Source organism: Culex pipiens, chromosome 2 (genome assembly GCF_016801865.2).
Source record: "Culex pipiens pallens isolate TS chromosome 2, TS_CPP_V2, whole genome shotgun sequence".
NCBI classification, from domain to species: Eukaryota; Metazoa; Arthropoda; class Insecta; order Diptera; family Culicidae; genus Culex; species Culex pipiens.
The window spans coordinates 168,005,912-168,018,423 of record NC_068938.1 but is presented as its reverse complement, the minus strand read 5'-3'; the positions used below and the strand labels follow the sequence as shown (position 1 = coordinate 168,018,423).

The window sequence follows — 12,512 nt, the reverse complement described above, 5'->3', positions numbered from 1 at the left end:
CGGAGCCGGAGTCGGTGGAGTCGGGTCTTTTTGGGGACCTGGAGTCGGAGTCGGAGTCGGAGTCGTCAAAACTCGAATAGCTGGAGTCGGAGTCGGAGTCGGAGTCGGAGTCGGCTAAATTTTATGAGCTGGAGTCGGAGTCGGAGCCGGAGTCGTAGATTTCTGATTGACCCGGAGTCGGAGCTGGAGTCGGAGTTATCAAAATATTTTATATAATTTCTGAACTTATTTATTGTTCAATATTTGTTATAATTCAGGTTAATTCCCATTTTTTAAATGTATTTATTGAATCGCGTGCACTGCGTTGACATTTTTATAATCAATTTATTTTTTTGGTCAAGATATTTATCAAATGTCATGATGTTTTCGAAGCATTTCTATTGTGATTGGAAAGCTCTTATTGTGTTATTTCACTAAGATCACAGAATCATAATCTGCTAATCCTCTCTTGTCAATGTTTGCATACACTATACTATAGTGTCATAACTCATAAAATAGTAAATAATTGTGGCTGTGTAGTCAAAAAATTAAAATATATTAAAATGGTTCTTTACTGTCTCTTTTTGCTTGTATTTACAGTATGTAAAATAAGTATTTACACCCCTTGGGCCCTATGCACATTTTGTGATGAAACATGTGAACAATTTAAAGTTTGACAGAAACCTAGTACTACGTTTTGTACAGAAACTCATGCCGAACATTTTGGTACAAGCTCATGAAAAGATGATTTCTATAAAAAGATCTATAACAAATACTATTACAAAAATCAAAAAAGGTACAAAAATAGTTTGTACACCATTCGAAAAATTAACATAAATAAAGTTATTTGATGACAATTCACCATAAATCCAGCCTCCCAACTCCAAATAGGCATCTTTGACCGATTAAAAAAGTAATTTGGATTGAGTATAAAGTTTACTAACTTCTTAGTATAAAAGTTTATATAACTCTGGAAATTCTATATAATACTTATATAAACTTAATTTTGCAAACTTTTAATTCAACTAAATGTCAATATATTACTAAAGAATTGCTAAGGTTTTAAGTAGATCCTTTTTGTTAATAGGAAAATAAAGGTTCACTATCAGTACTTAACAAAAAAAAATGTTACATTTGTAAAATTGACATTATAACTAAATTAATAAAATATCAACTATTATATCAATCTACTACTTGGACCGAAACATGCTGAAAACATTTAAAACAAACAAAAATATCGAAAAAAAAGTTGCAACTAATTTTGAAATAATCATTGAATTGATTACATATATCGATTACCTCAATATTTACAATTTCTCTTAAAGTGTTGATTCTTAAGGATCCACTACACGCGAACATTTTTTGATTCAATTTTTTACGGAAATTGTCATAAATCTGAAAAGAAAACAGTTAGAGTTCCACTTTATGTATTAGGTAGGTCCTGTAGAAATGTTATGCAAAGTTAACATAATTTTCGCAAGTTTTTTTTTTGCTTTTTGAAGAAACTTTTGAAACATTCCGATCAGTTTAGGTCGTGTAAACTTTGCATAACTTTTCTACAGAACTTAATACAAAAAGTGGGACTCTAACTGTTTTCTATTCTGAGTTATGACAATTTCCGTAAAAAACTCGAAGCAAAAAATGTTTGCGTGTAGTGAATCCTTAAATAATATTTTTGAACAAGTCTAATTTTTTAAAATACCCTCAATCGGAGTGATATAATTGATATAATTTTAATTTTTTTTTTCAAATATTAGAATTTTCTCATGATTTATATGTTTAAAGTGTGTACTGGGCTTAAAAATTGTCTATTTCAAAACCAGCGTATCTTTGATAGTTACTGTGTTTCTTTAAAATTTCAGCCTAAAATTATTCAAATGGATTTTATATGTCAATTCGATCATGAAGGTTAACTTTCTTTTAATATTTCATTTAAAAAAGTACAGTTAAACATTAGTGTAGCTAGTATATAAACTTAAAAAAAAATGAATGTAAATTTAAAGTAGTTAAATAAAAAGTTTCAATTTTTCAAACAACAAAATTTAAATTAATTTTGAAAAATGTTGTGCAGAAAATGCGTTTAAATCTGAAGATATTTATGATTTTTGTTTCAAAAATGCTGAAAACATGTAAAATAGAACAACGAACACTTATCTACCAAGCTTAGTATGGTTCCATATCATTCTGTTTGTATAAATAATTCGTATGTATAATTTTGTTAAACACCCCGAACATAAATGTCATTATTCGCGCAAGTGTGAACTGAAATGTGAGTGATGTGATTAATTGATATTTTTAAAATATGTTAAATACAGATTAGGTGGCGGAGTCGGAGTCGGAGCCGGAGTCAACAATTTGTGGAAAGCTGGAGTCGGAGTCGGAGTCGGAGTCAGCTAGAGTTGGAAGGCCGGAGTCGGAGTCGGAGCCGGAGTCATCAATTTGTAGAAAGCCGGAGCCGGAGTCGGAGTCGGAGTCGGCTTAACTCAGAAAACCGGAGTCGGAGTCGGAGTCGGAGTCGCTTGAAACATGACCCGACTCCGCAGCCCTGATAAAATCACTCGAAAATTGAACTTCTTAAATATACCTTCTAGATATACCTTCACGTATACATATCGACTCAGAATCAAATTCTGAGCAAATGTCTGTGGGGATGTGTGTAGACATGATTTTTTTCCACTCGATTTTCTCAGAACTGACTGAACCGATTTTGGCCGGGTCAGCCTTATTCGATTCGTTTTGGAGTCCCATAAGACCCTATTAAAATTTATTCTGTTTAGTAAAGTATTTAAAAAGTTATGCTAAGATAAAGATTTTTGTATCTACAAAAAAGGGTGTTTTTTTGCATGTGGCAAATGGGCAGTATTCATGATTGCTGAGAGTCGCAGGACTCTCGCCCTTTGCTATTAGTAAGTATCCAGCAAAGCAAAGGGTATAGCATGCATTTGATACTGTCAACTCCCATTCGGCTGTGTTCTCGTCGCTGTCATGTTGTAAACTGGAGCCGAGGGAGGTCCTGTTGTGAATTCTAGTTGGAGGTGGTCCGAAGATCATTGAAGAAGGTAGAATTCGCCATCACCCAAGACACGAAGGCACGAAGGATAGACCATGTCTTGGGGGGTGAAAGGATGATAGGATTTAGTGATAATACCACAATTTTAATATTTGTTTTTCTCTTTTATTTCAGACAAAATGTCTGGTCCGAATCCAAGGTGTTGCAGAAATCTTCCACTATACAGAATGGGGTCTTCCTTCTATCATTTCCTGTATTTTGAAAAAGGTGGTGCCCCGAATGTGGACATATAGTTTATCACATTTACTCCATACGGTGTGAACGTGACGTGCTGTATGTTTGCTCTTGGTGCATTGGTTTTTTCAAAAACAAGCTAATTTTTTCCTATTCTTTTAAGATAAAATTTAATCCATCTATTTATTTTGCTATTGCTATAACTTGTCTCTTACCTCACAAACTATAACTACTCAATTATTCTAACTTGGAATCGCAATACATTATTGTAGAAATGTAACTGCTGAAAATAATTTGGTAAGAAATTTGGGTATAACTGTTTATATGATTAAAGGTACGTTCAATCTATTTTAATTTTTTTATATGTTAACTATTCAAGTTTGTTTGTCTTGTCCTATATTTCACAACTTCAGTTATTTTCTAGTAAACTTCTCGTTATAGTTGGTAGTTCTGTCTAGTTGCAATAAGAAAGGTTTCTTTATTCTTTCTTTATGTGTTAGTCTATTATTCAATGTTCGATTTTATTTTACATTGTACTAATCCCATTTTTTTTTTTTTTTTTTTCTCTCTTTTTTTCTTTCATGTACCTTGCGAGCATACGATGACCGAAAAAGTCATTGTATCAGCCAACAGTGTGTATTTCACAGTGAAAAGATAATCATGTCCAAAATTAAAGTGGACAAAGCCGCAAAACAGAACAAGTATTTTTATAAGTGCGTGAATAACAATCGTTGAAGCTCAATAAAATGTGAGAACAATATCGCGTCGTGGTTAAGTGATAACAAGGTGAAGAAAGTAGACGACGATTCCACATGAAGGATATAGTGGAAATTCTGCGTTAATTGTACAATGGATGAAGGTTTGAGGTTGACACTATCAAAAGGAAATGGTAAGATGCAATAGTAATATTGCTAGGTTTGGTAGTGTCAAAAGGTAAGATCAAGGAAAAAGGATTATATGAACCTATATTGTCATAACTATTGTATTCACTGAAAAATTCTATCCGCTTTCTACCCCCAATGTGTCCTGCACTGGGGGTGCCTGGGGTAACTTCGAGTTGACCTGGGCCGCCCGAGGAATTATGTCGTAGGTGGCTCGTGTACAGGTTCACTCACCTCTCCTCGCGGCAAGGTTTTCCGTAGGTCTACACTCGAACATGCAACATGGGACAGCATGAATCTTCAGCTGAAGCCGGACGAATGTATTCCGAAATTACAGAATTACAGAAAAAGGGTGTTTTTTTGCATAACCTCAAAAGGCCGGGTCTTTTTGTTTACGTGCGAGAGTCGAAACGCCCGGTTGCCACATTGCTTCAAATGAGAGTCTGCATGTTTTCTGGAAAAGTCTGTATCAGGTATATATTTTTTCATAAACTTATTTTCATTATTACTTTGTAAATGTGAGGAAGGCACCAACCACGTAATGGTGGATTAATAAACGTTTTTTTTTTGAAGAGGTCCTATAAACATATGGAAGACAAAAACTTATTTGACCATTTCAAAAAAAAAAAAAAAAAACTCGAGATATTTTTTAGTTTTTTGCTCTCATTAACCTTCAAATTCAATAATTCTGGAGTTTTTTTTTGAAAAGGTCCAATAAACAAATTTTTCAGTTATTGCTTTTTGGGTGTTTTTGAAACTACCTTGATTCAGGGGTATTAAAAAACACCCAAAAAGCAAAAACTGAAAATTTGGTTTATTGGACCTTTTTTTTAAAAAAAAAACTCCAGAATTATGCGTTGAGTCGGAAATGTGCAAAAAAGTTTCTAAAAGTTATAAATCCAATTGCAAATTTCAAAGAATAATCATTTTTTTTAAATGTTGAAAGTTCAACAATTTGAAACCTGATTTGATTCTCACCAATTTTGCCCTTGAGTCTCACGTCTCGCGTGACAAAGCAGTTTTTTAACACTTAAACTCCCAAGCTCGAGAAAAAGGGGGAATTTCCATACAAATTCCCCCTTTTTCTCGAGCTTGGGAGTTTAGGTGTTAATACGGGAGAAGTTTTGAATGCATGTTTCGGAGATTTTTTAATAACTTGTCATGTTGGTGAGAGCAAACATGAACAAAAATTCAAAAAATTTTAGACCAAAACAAACATCGAAAATTTAAAAACATATATATTTAACGGTAGATTTTTTATCTGCTTTTAATTTTTATTTATTTATTTTATTTTATGTTTTTGTCACTCCCCCTTCAAAATTGGCCCAAAAAATAATCAGGGGGCGAAATTTTTTTTTCAAAAAAATACAATGAAAATTTAAGTGCAATCAGCTAAAATCAATTTCAAAACGCATTCCCCTGCATTTAGAATCATTTTTTGCATGTTTGAATTGATTTAAAAATCCTTTGAATTTTTGAAAATGTTTGACGTTTAGTGTCGCAACAAGTTTTTTTTTCGCTAAAATTTTTGTTTTTGTCAAATCTTTAATTTTTTGAAAACTAATGATTGGAAAACAACTGAACTAGTGTGAAATGCATATTAAAAAGGCTTTTTGCTTTTGCAATTATGGCTTGTTATTTCATTTTTTTTGCCCTTCCCTCGACCCCGGCCAGAGCCGAGGAACAAAAACTTTGAAAAATATTTGTAACGGCCTATTTGTAGAAGATTTATTTTTTCATGATTTTTTTTTATATTTTGTTGCTCTCTCACCCAGAAATTCGATTGTAAATTAAAATTTAATGCTATTGCTACTTTTATTTAAAATTGTTAAACCTCCCCCTAGCTTCTAAATTTCCCCAAAAAATAAAAAATAAATTTTAAATTGAAATTTGCATAAAAACTTGTAAAATCATTTGCAAACTATTCAGAGTGCAATGAATGGCGCTTGCTGATGCATTTTCAATCAATTTGTTTTTAAATTTTAATTGTGGGACCACAGATTGAAAAAAGACATAAGAAATTAGGAAAAAAAATCCACAAATTCATTTCCTTTTTTATCCAGGTTTTCAAGCGAAAATGGCGTTCAAATGGCGAACGTCTGAAATGTCAAAATCGCGCAGTAGCATCAACAAAAGAAAAAATGTGGCTGTCATGCCGTGGCACATTTTTTTTTTGTAATCTTGGTTCTACTGCGTGATTATGACATTTCGGGAGTTCATCATTCGAACGCCATTTTTGCTTAAAAATCTGGATAGAAAGTGACAGTTCGTCACTTTTTAGTTTGACTTTGGCCAACCAACGGGGTACAAACTAAAAAAGTGTCAAACGAAAAAGTGACCAACCACCGGGGGTTGAGTGTACTTGACTTGGACCAGAACCGATGGACTAGAACTTTAAATAAAATTTGTACTAGAACAACTTTAACTACTTACATTTTCCTGCGTCCATAATCATATTTAGTACGTTTAATCTTGTTTGAAAATATTTTGAACTTTTGTGGAACTCGGGTGTACAGTACCGCAAAAAGTTTTCTTTTCTTTCCATCAAAGGTTGCGGCTGCGGATATCTAGATTTTAAAGCGTAATGTTGGTACCACTGCGTGATTTTGACATTTTGGGCGTGCACCATTCGTAACGCCATCTTCGCTTTAAAATCTGGATAGCTTGTAAATTTAATATTGTTTACTTTTATGTTTAAATTTATTTTCAATTTAAATAGGTCAGTGTGGTCATCGCGGTTTGTTGGTACACAGATGACAGCTGAGGGCTTTTGTTAATTTGATTTGGTTAACCGCGGTGGATTTTCTTGAAATAATTCGAACTGTCAAAAATCCACCAAAACATCTACCACATTGATCACACAAAAAACTGTGGTAGAAAAGTATCCACCGGTAGATCCTTTGGTGGATTTTTGACAGTTCGAATTATTTCAAGAAAATCCACCGCGGTTAAAAAAATCAAATTAACAAAAGCCCTCTGGTGTTGTGCTGTAACGGTGGTGGGTGGTGTTGACTTCCGAGCTTGAGTGTCAGGTGGGGTAGTGTGCCAGAGATGGAAGGTGAATTACGGCATCCAAGAAAGCGGAAAATACCTATCTGCGAGTAAAGGATTATCAACTATCATCCGGTGAGTTCGTTCCATGTTGCGTGTTTACTTGGTTTTGTAAGTTTGTGGGGGAGATATGGGCCCTCTTTTCAGTTTTCAATGTTTTCTATTTGTGCAAAATTATTGGTTTTGGTTTTATCTTTTTTTTTTACGTTTGAAGTCATTTCCGCCTTAAAAGATTGACCGCGTTGTGTTCGAGTCGTCGCGAACTATTAACGGTTTGAAGTCGCGTCGTAAAAAATGAGTTTTATTTGCGATGCCTTTTCGTCGGGTCGCAAAATTTTTCGCGTCCGTCGCAGTGTTTTTCGTTTTTTCTTTCGCGTGCGTGTGAAGGTGCGGCTGGCTTTGGCTGTCCCGATGACAGTTAGCCAGTTCGATTTGCGATGCCTTTTCGTCGGGTCGCAAAATTTTTCGCGTCCGTCGTCGGTGTGCAACAATAACAAAACCCTATCATACCATTTCAGCTCGATAAACATTGTAACTCGTCGTTCTTAACGTTAATCAGTACCTCACTAAACATCAATCATTTAAAACTCGTAAAATCATATCAAGTTAAAAGTTACACTGTTCAATCCTTCATTCATTAATTTCAAATGATTTTGGTTTTATCTTTCCACAGCCGGCTGTCTAAGACTAAACCATAACATTTAAAAATTTAACAACCGATAAACGGGAAATGTCTCATCCGCAGCATCCGATTGCTTGCCTTGAGAATAATACATAATACCGTTCAACAAACACTATGATTTTGGGTCGCATCATCATCTTCTATGATGAATCCTGACCAAACACCCTATCCTACTAACAAGTTTTCAGGTTCCTGGCGCTCGTGGGGTGTAAGCACAGAGTAAATCAGCTGCCCTAGTAGCAACCAGCGCTAACTAACATTCCCGTCCCTTAAAATCGAGGTCTACAAACTGACATGGCGGGCGCCGTTGGTGGCCAATGACTGTTACCTATTCGCAACTGATCTAGCTTTAGCAATCATGGTGTTTTATCTTTTCAGCGCATTCATACATGCTGTTGATAAGGGAAACACCACTAGATCGTCGAAGCCTATAATCAGTAGTGCGGAAAGGATATTACGGTTCTGTTCAGCAACGGAGGGGCAACCATGGGTGATCTCTCATGCTCATGCTCATGCTCAAATTTATTTTCAATTTAAATATCAAGTTCTTTTTTTTTTTCGAGTTTTCAGGCCGATAGAAATATTTGAAAAAAGTTTTTATCTCTCGACTCTGGCTAAGGTCGTGGGGGAGGCAAACAAAATTACAAGCCAGAATTTTAACATTTAAATGAAAAAAGATTGAAAAATTTGCAATCATTAGTTTGAAAAGAATGTAAAAAGCAACAAAAAAAAATTGAGAAAATATTCGAAGTAAAAGGTTTTCAAAATCATTTATGTTTGGTTTAAAATTATTTATTTTATACGTTACAAATAAAGGAAAAACATACATCATTACCATACACACCAAAGCACACACCTTAAATGGCTGTCCCCCGTTCCAGGTTTTGCTTGATCTCGGCCGTGTGCTCGCCGTAGAACCGCTCCAGCTTCTTGTTGAACCGGGCGTTCTTCTCGTTGATGTAATCGATGTCCGCGTCGTCGTTGTGGGTGCGTCGCCGGGAGAACTTCTTCCTCTTGTCGATCTGCTGCTCCAGGTCTTTGACCATCTTGTCGATCGCCCCCGGACTGTCCTTGTGCATGCCCTGCAGCACCACGTTCGGTCCGCCGTAGAACGCGTCCCCGTACTGGGCCTTTTGCTCCTCGTACTTGACCAGATCGCGCGGTTCCATCGTCTTGATCAGCCGGTTGTACTGCCGTGCCGTTTGCGCCTCGTAGTCCGAAAAGCCCGGATCGGCGTTCTTCTTTTTGGACTTGAGCTTGTCGAATCGGTCCGCTTCCGCCGCGGACACTTTCATCAGCTTGACCCGGTTGTAGTCCAGCCCCTTGGCTTCCGCTTCCGCCCGTGCCTTGCTGTCGTCGATCAGCCAGTCCGCCTGGCGCTTGCGGGCCTCCCAGTTGGTGGGAAGCTTTTTCCGTTCGTCCTCGGCCAGCACTTCCGAGTGATTCGAGACGCGGGCTTCGTTCCGCTGGAGGTGCAAGTTTTTCAGCCGTGCCATCCGCTCGGCGTGCTTTTCGGCGGCAGTTTTCGGTGCAATCGATGAGGACGATGGTCCCGGGTCGGTAGACGGTGCCGTTGCCGTGGAAGATGCCATTTTTGCTGGGATTTTCTCGAAAACTTTACTAAAAATCGCAAATGACGATGTTTGATTTGAGTGTAAACAATAACAATCGATTTTTGCTTTGACAGATTGACGTTCTGAAAGATAATCTGAGAACGCGTTCCAACACGTTTATTTTTCATGGGGGGTTGAGATGGAACTGGCCGAATCAAATAAGGTCGAAATTTCAAATGTTATTTGATTCTTTTGCATTATCAAACTAGATTAAACCATAGAATATCTCTATTCTATGCTCGCATTTTACATTTTGACGTAGACTACGTCTTTGTCGAAGGTACTGGGGTGCCATTCCAAAAAACCCGGGCCGAAGGCCCTGGTTAACTGCGTCATCCGTCAAACGCTTATATCTTCCTTCCCTCCAATCGAATCGACACGATTTATGTTCCATTCGATTCGAAAATTATTCAGCAATTTGCTATAAAACTTTCATTGTTGGCAAAATAGTTTAACTATTGAAACAATTGAATGTTTTAAAATGTTTTCAAAATGCAGAGATTTTGCAAGCAAAATGAGCGCTTCCCACTCACGGACGGGAATGTCAAGTACCTATTTTGAGGGGAAAATCATCCGAGCAACGCGACCGAGTGTCGAAAAAGGAGGGGAAGTAGCGGACCGAAATCATTTATAAGAACGCGCGCCAGTTTTCATTCCATCATTCACGTCTCAGACGTCGGACCGGCAGCAGCAGCAGCAGCAGCAGGAAAGCTTAGCCCAGAGCAGCAGCAGCAGGAGAGAGGGACCAGAACTGGAAAAGAAGTGCGCATCGCCTTCTCGTCGTCACCTTCAGCCAGTTGCCTCTCGATGGTCGGACCGTTTGGATCTTTCGTGGTTGCTGTAGTTCGGAGGTGCCTCAATCCCCATCCCTCGTCCCACCCGGGACGAGGCATCAACAAGATGAGGCGCGCGCCTGCTGCCTTCCGCCGAAAAGCCTCTCGTGGGTCAAGCCTTGGTTGTGAAACAATCAGGACATCCAACTAGCTCGTCGCATTCGCGGCGAGCGCTTCTGAAAGATTTACGTCTCATCCAATTCTAAAGCGTTGAAAGAGTTGCCCTCGTCCCACCCGGGACGAGGCAGCGAACTAATTTGAATTTAAATTTCAGGAACAAATTTTGGTCTTCGGGGGCGACGGAATGCACAGCTTTCTGAGGCTGCTCTCGCCCCCAACCACTCTCCCTCCCCCTCATTCTGCTACCAAACATTCATTCGGTTCGCGAAAAAATCGTTTTTCGTTCTTCTCTTTCCTTCCTTAATTCGATGTTGTCTAGTCAAAGATCTATCAACACATTCAAAGTATGTTTACATGGTAGCTGCGGTTTTGTTCGCATTAGATTTGCCATCTCTTTCTAGTAATAGTCAACTTTATCGGAATTCAATTCGAATCGTATAAAAATTCCGTTTCAACAACCGGTACGTACACGGTCCAATTGAATGTACTAGGTGTCGGGGGGTCCATCTCGCATTCACAATCTTATTCCGTTAATGTATTTCAAGTATCTAGCTGATTCATCAAAATTAAGAAATGGAAAACTCTGTCCACATATCAGAACTTTACGTAGTCTACGCCATTCCGGTTATGTCTGTGACATAACTACTTTGACTTTTTAACTAGGGGTTGGACAGAGTCGATGGTTTTATTATTCGTCAATCTATTGACGGCGGTTTTGATATTTTCGTCAATAGATCAACGAATAGTTGAGCTAGCGTTCCCACCGAGTATTATTAATCTCGGTTCAATTTGACATCTTATAAACAATAACATGGACTTGTCTGAGCCGTGCATTTCATTTTCAAAAAAGATTGCGCAAAACGGAGTTTAACACGGACACTGGGACACGGATATCCGGAATCTACGACACCTTCGTATGATCATTCTGCCTGAGCCGTCCGACGAGAAAAAAAAAACAGAATCAAATGAAGTGGACGTGGATTTGGTGAAAGCATCCGGAACGGTCCACACTCCACAATCATGTTGTTTGAGTTGTGTGGTGCCCGAAGATGTCAACGGCACGGAAGCTCAACAACGAAGCCAACAACTTCTTTCAGAATTGGTTGTATTGGCCTCCATCTGCCCTTGGAGCATAATGTGTCAAAGTTTTTTCAGCATCCCTGGACTTTTGCTGTGGATTCCGCGGAACCGTCTCCAGCACGCCGGTCGCACAGCACTACACACACATAAAGATTGCTCACAATCTGTGGAAACTCATCTCTCCCAAGTCAGCCATCAGGAAGAGGATTACCCTGGAAGATCATCTATGACGACTTCCGGCGTGCCTACGGCTAACGAGGTTATGGCTATGGCGAGATTATGGCATTGTTAGCGTTCTTGCCAGGGTGTCTAGGGCATGCTACAGGACGAAACGTACCCCTCCTCTCCCTTTTTTCGGTGGTTTATGAATAAAAAGCGAAAACAGTACTATATTTACAAAAAATGGAAAATTGAAAAATTATGAAAGGAATTAACACAAAGAGTTTGAGATCTTCGTCGGCTTGTATCCCGTGAACCGTTTGTAGGTCTGGTTGAAAAAGTTCAACAACTGAGATGAAAAGGATTTAGCACCTCCACCTTTGCGCTGGAAAGGTTCGAGTTGGGTTAAGAACTTCCGCCACCACCGGACAGTGCCAGACCAAAGTCGTCGTCGTCGTCGATGTTTCAAACGGTTCATCTCTTGTTTTGTCGTATGCGGTTCGGTTCTGCGAGTCTCACACGTCGAAGGCCGAACATTCCCGCGGGCCCCACGGGATTCGTCTGCGCCTAGGTCTGCGCCGTCTTGCCTTGGATGAGGTTATCGAGGAATCCTGATGTACTCGCCTCCTGTGATCTGTGATTTTTCACCGTGGGGCGGTGGACTCGTGCAGTTCCCTCATGGAGTAAAGTCAATTGAAGCATTGTAGATAAACTAAGTTAAGCTTTCGAATACCGTTTTGTTGTTGAACTCGATCTCGCCAGTCGGGTGCATTTTCAACACCAAGATGATGTGGCCATTTGGAATCGGAGCCGTCGATTCTGATAGAACTATCTGCCGGGGAAGAAACGTAAACAAAACTTTATTGCGCG

General features: G+C 38.5%; 1 protein-coding gene across 1 annotated transcript; it reads right to left on the bottom strand.

The window, feature by feature from the left end:
• Window positions 1–8,607: 8,607 nt before the first annotated feature.
• Window positions 8,608–9,505, bottom strand: LOC120427043 (pre-mRNA-splicing factor Syf2). Its single transcript, XM_039591874.2, has one exon. The coding sequence runs from the start codon at window positions 9,427–9,429 to the stop codon at window positions 8,695–8,697; it is 735 nt and encodes a 244-aa protein (XP_039447808.1). The 5' UTR covers window positions 9,430–9,505; the 3' UTR covers window positions 8,608–8,694.
• Between the last annotated feature and the right edge of the window lie 3,007 nt (window positions 9,506–12,512).

Excerpts from the sequence above, each read along its gene's own strand:
- LOC120427043 (XM_039591874.2), bottom strand. The coding sequence starts at position 9,429 with ATGGCATCTTCCACGGCAACGGCACCGTCTACCGACCCGGGACCATCG.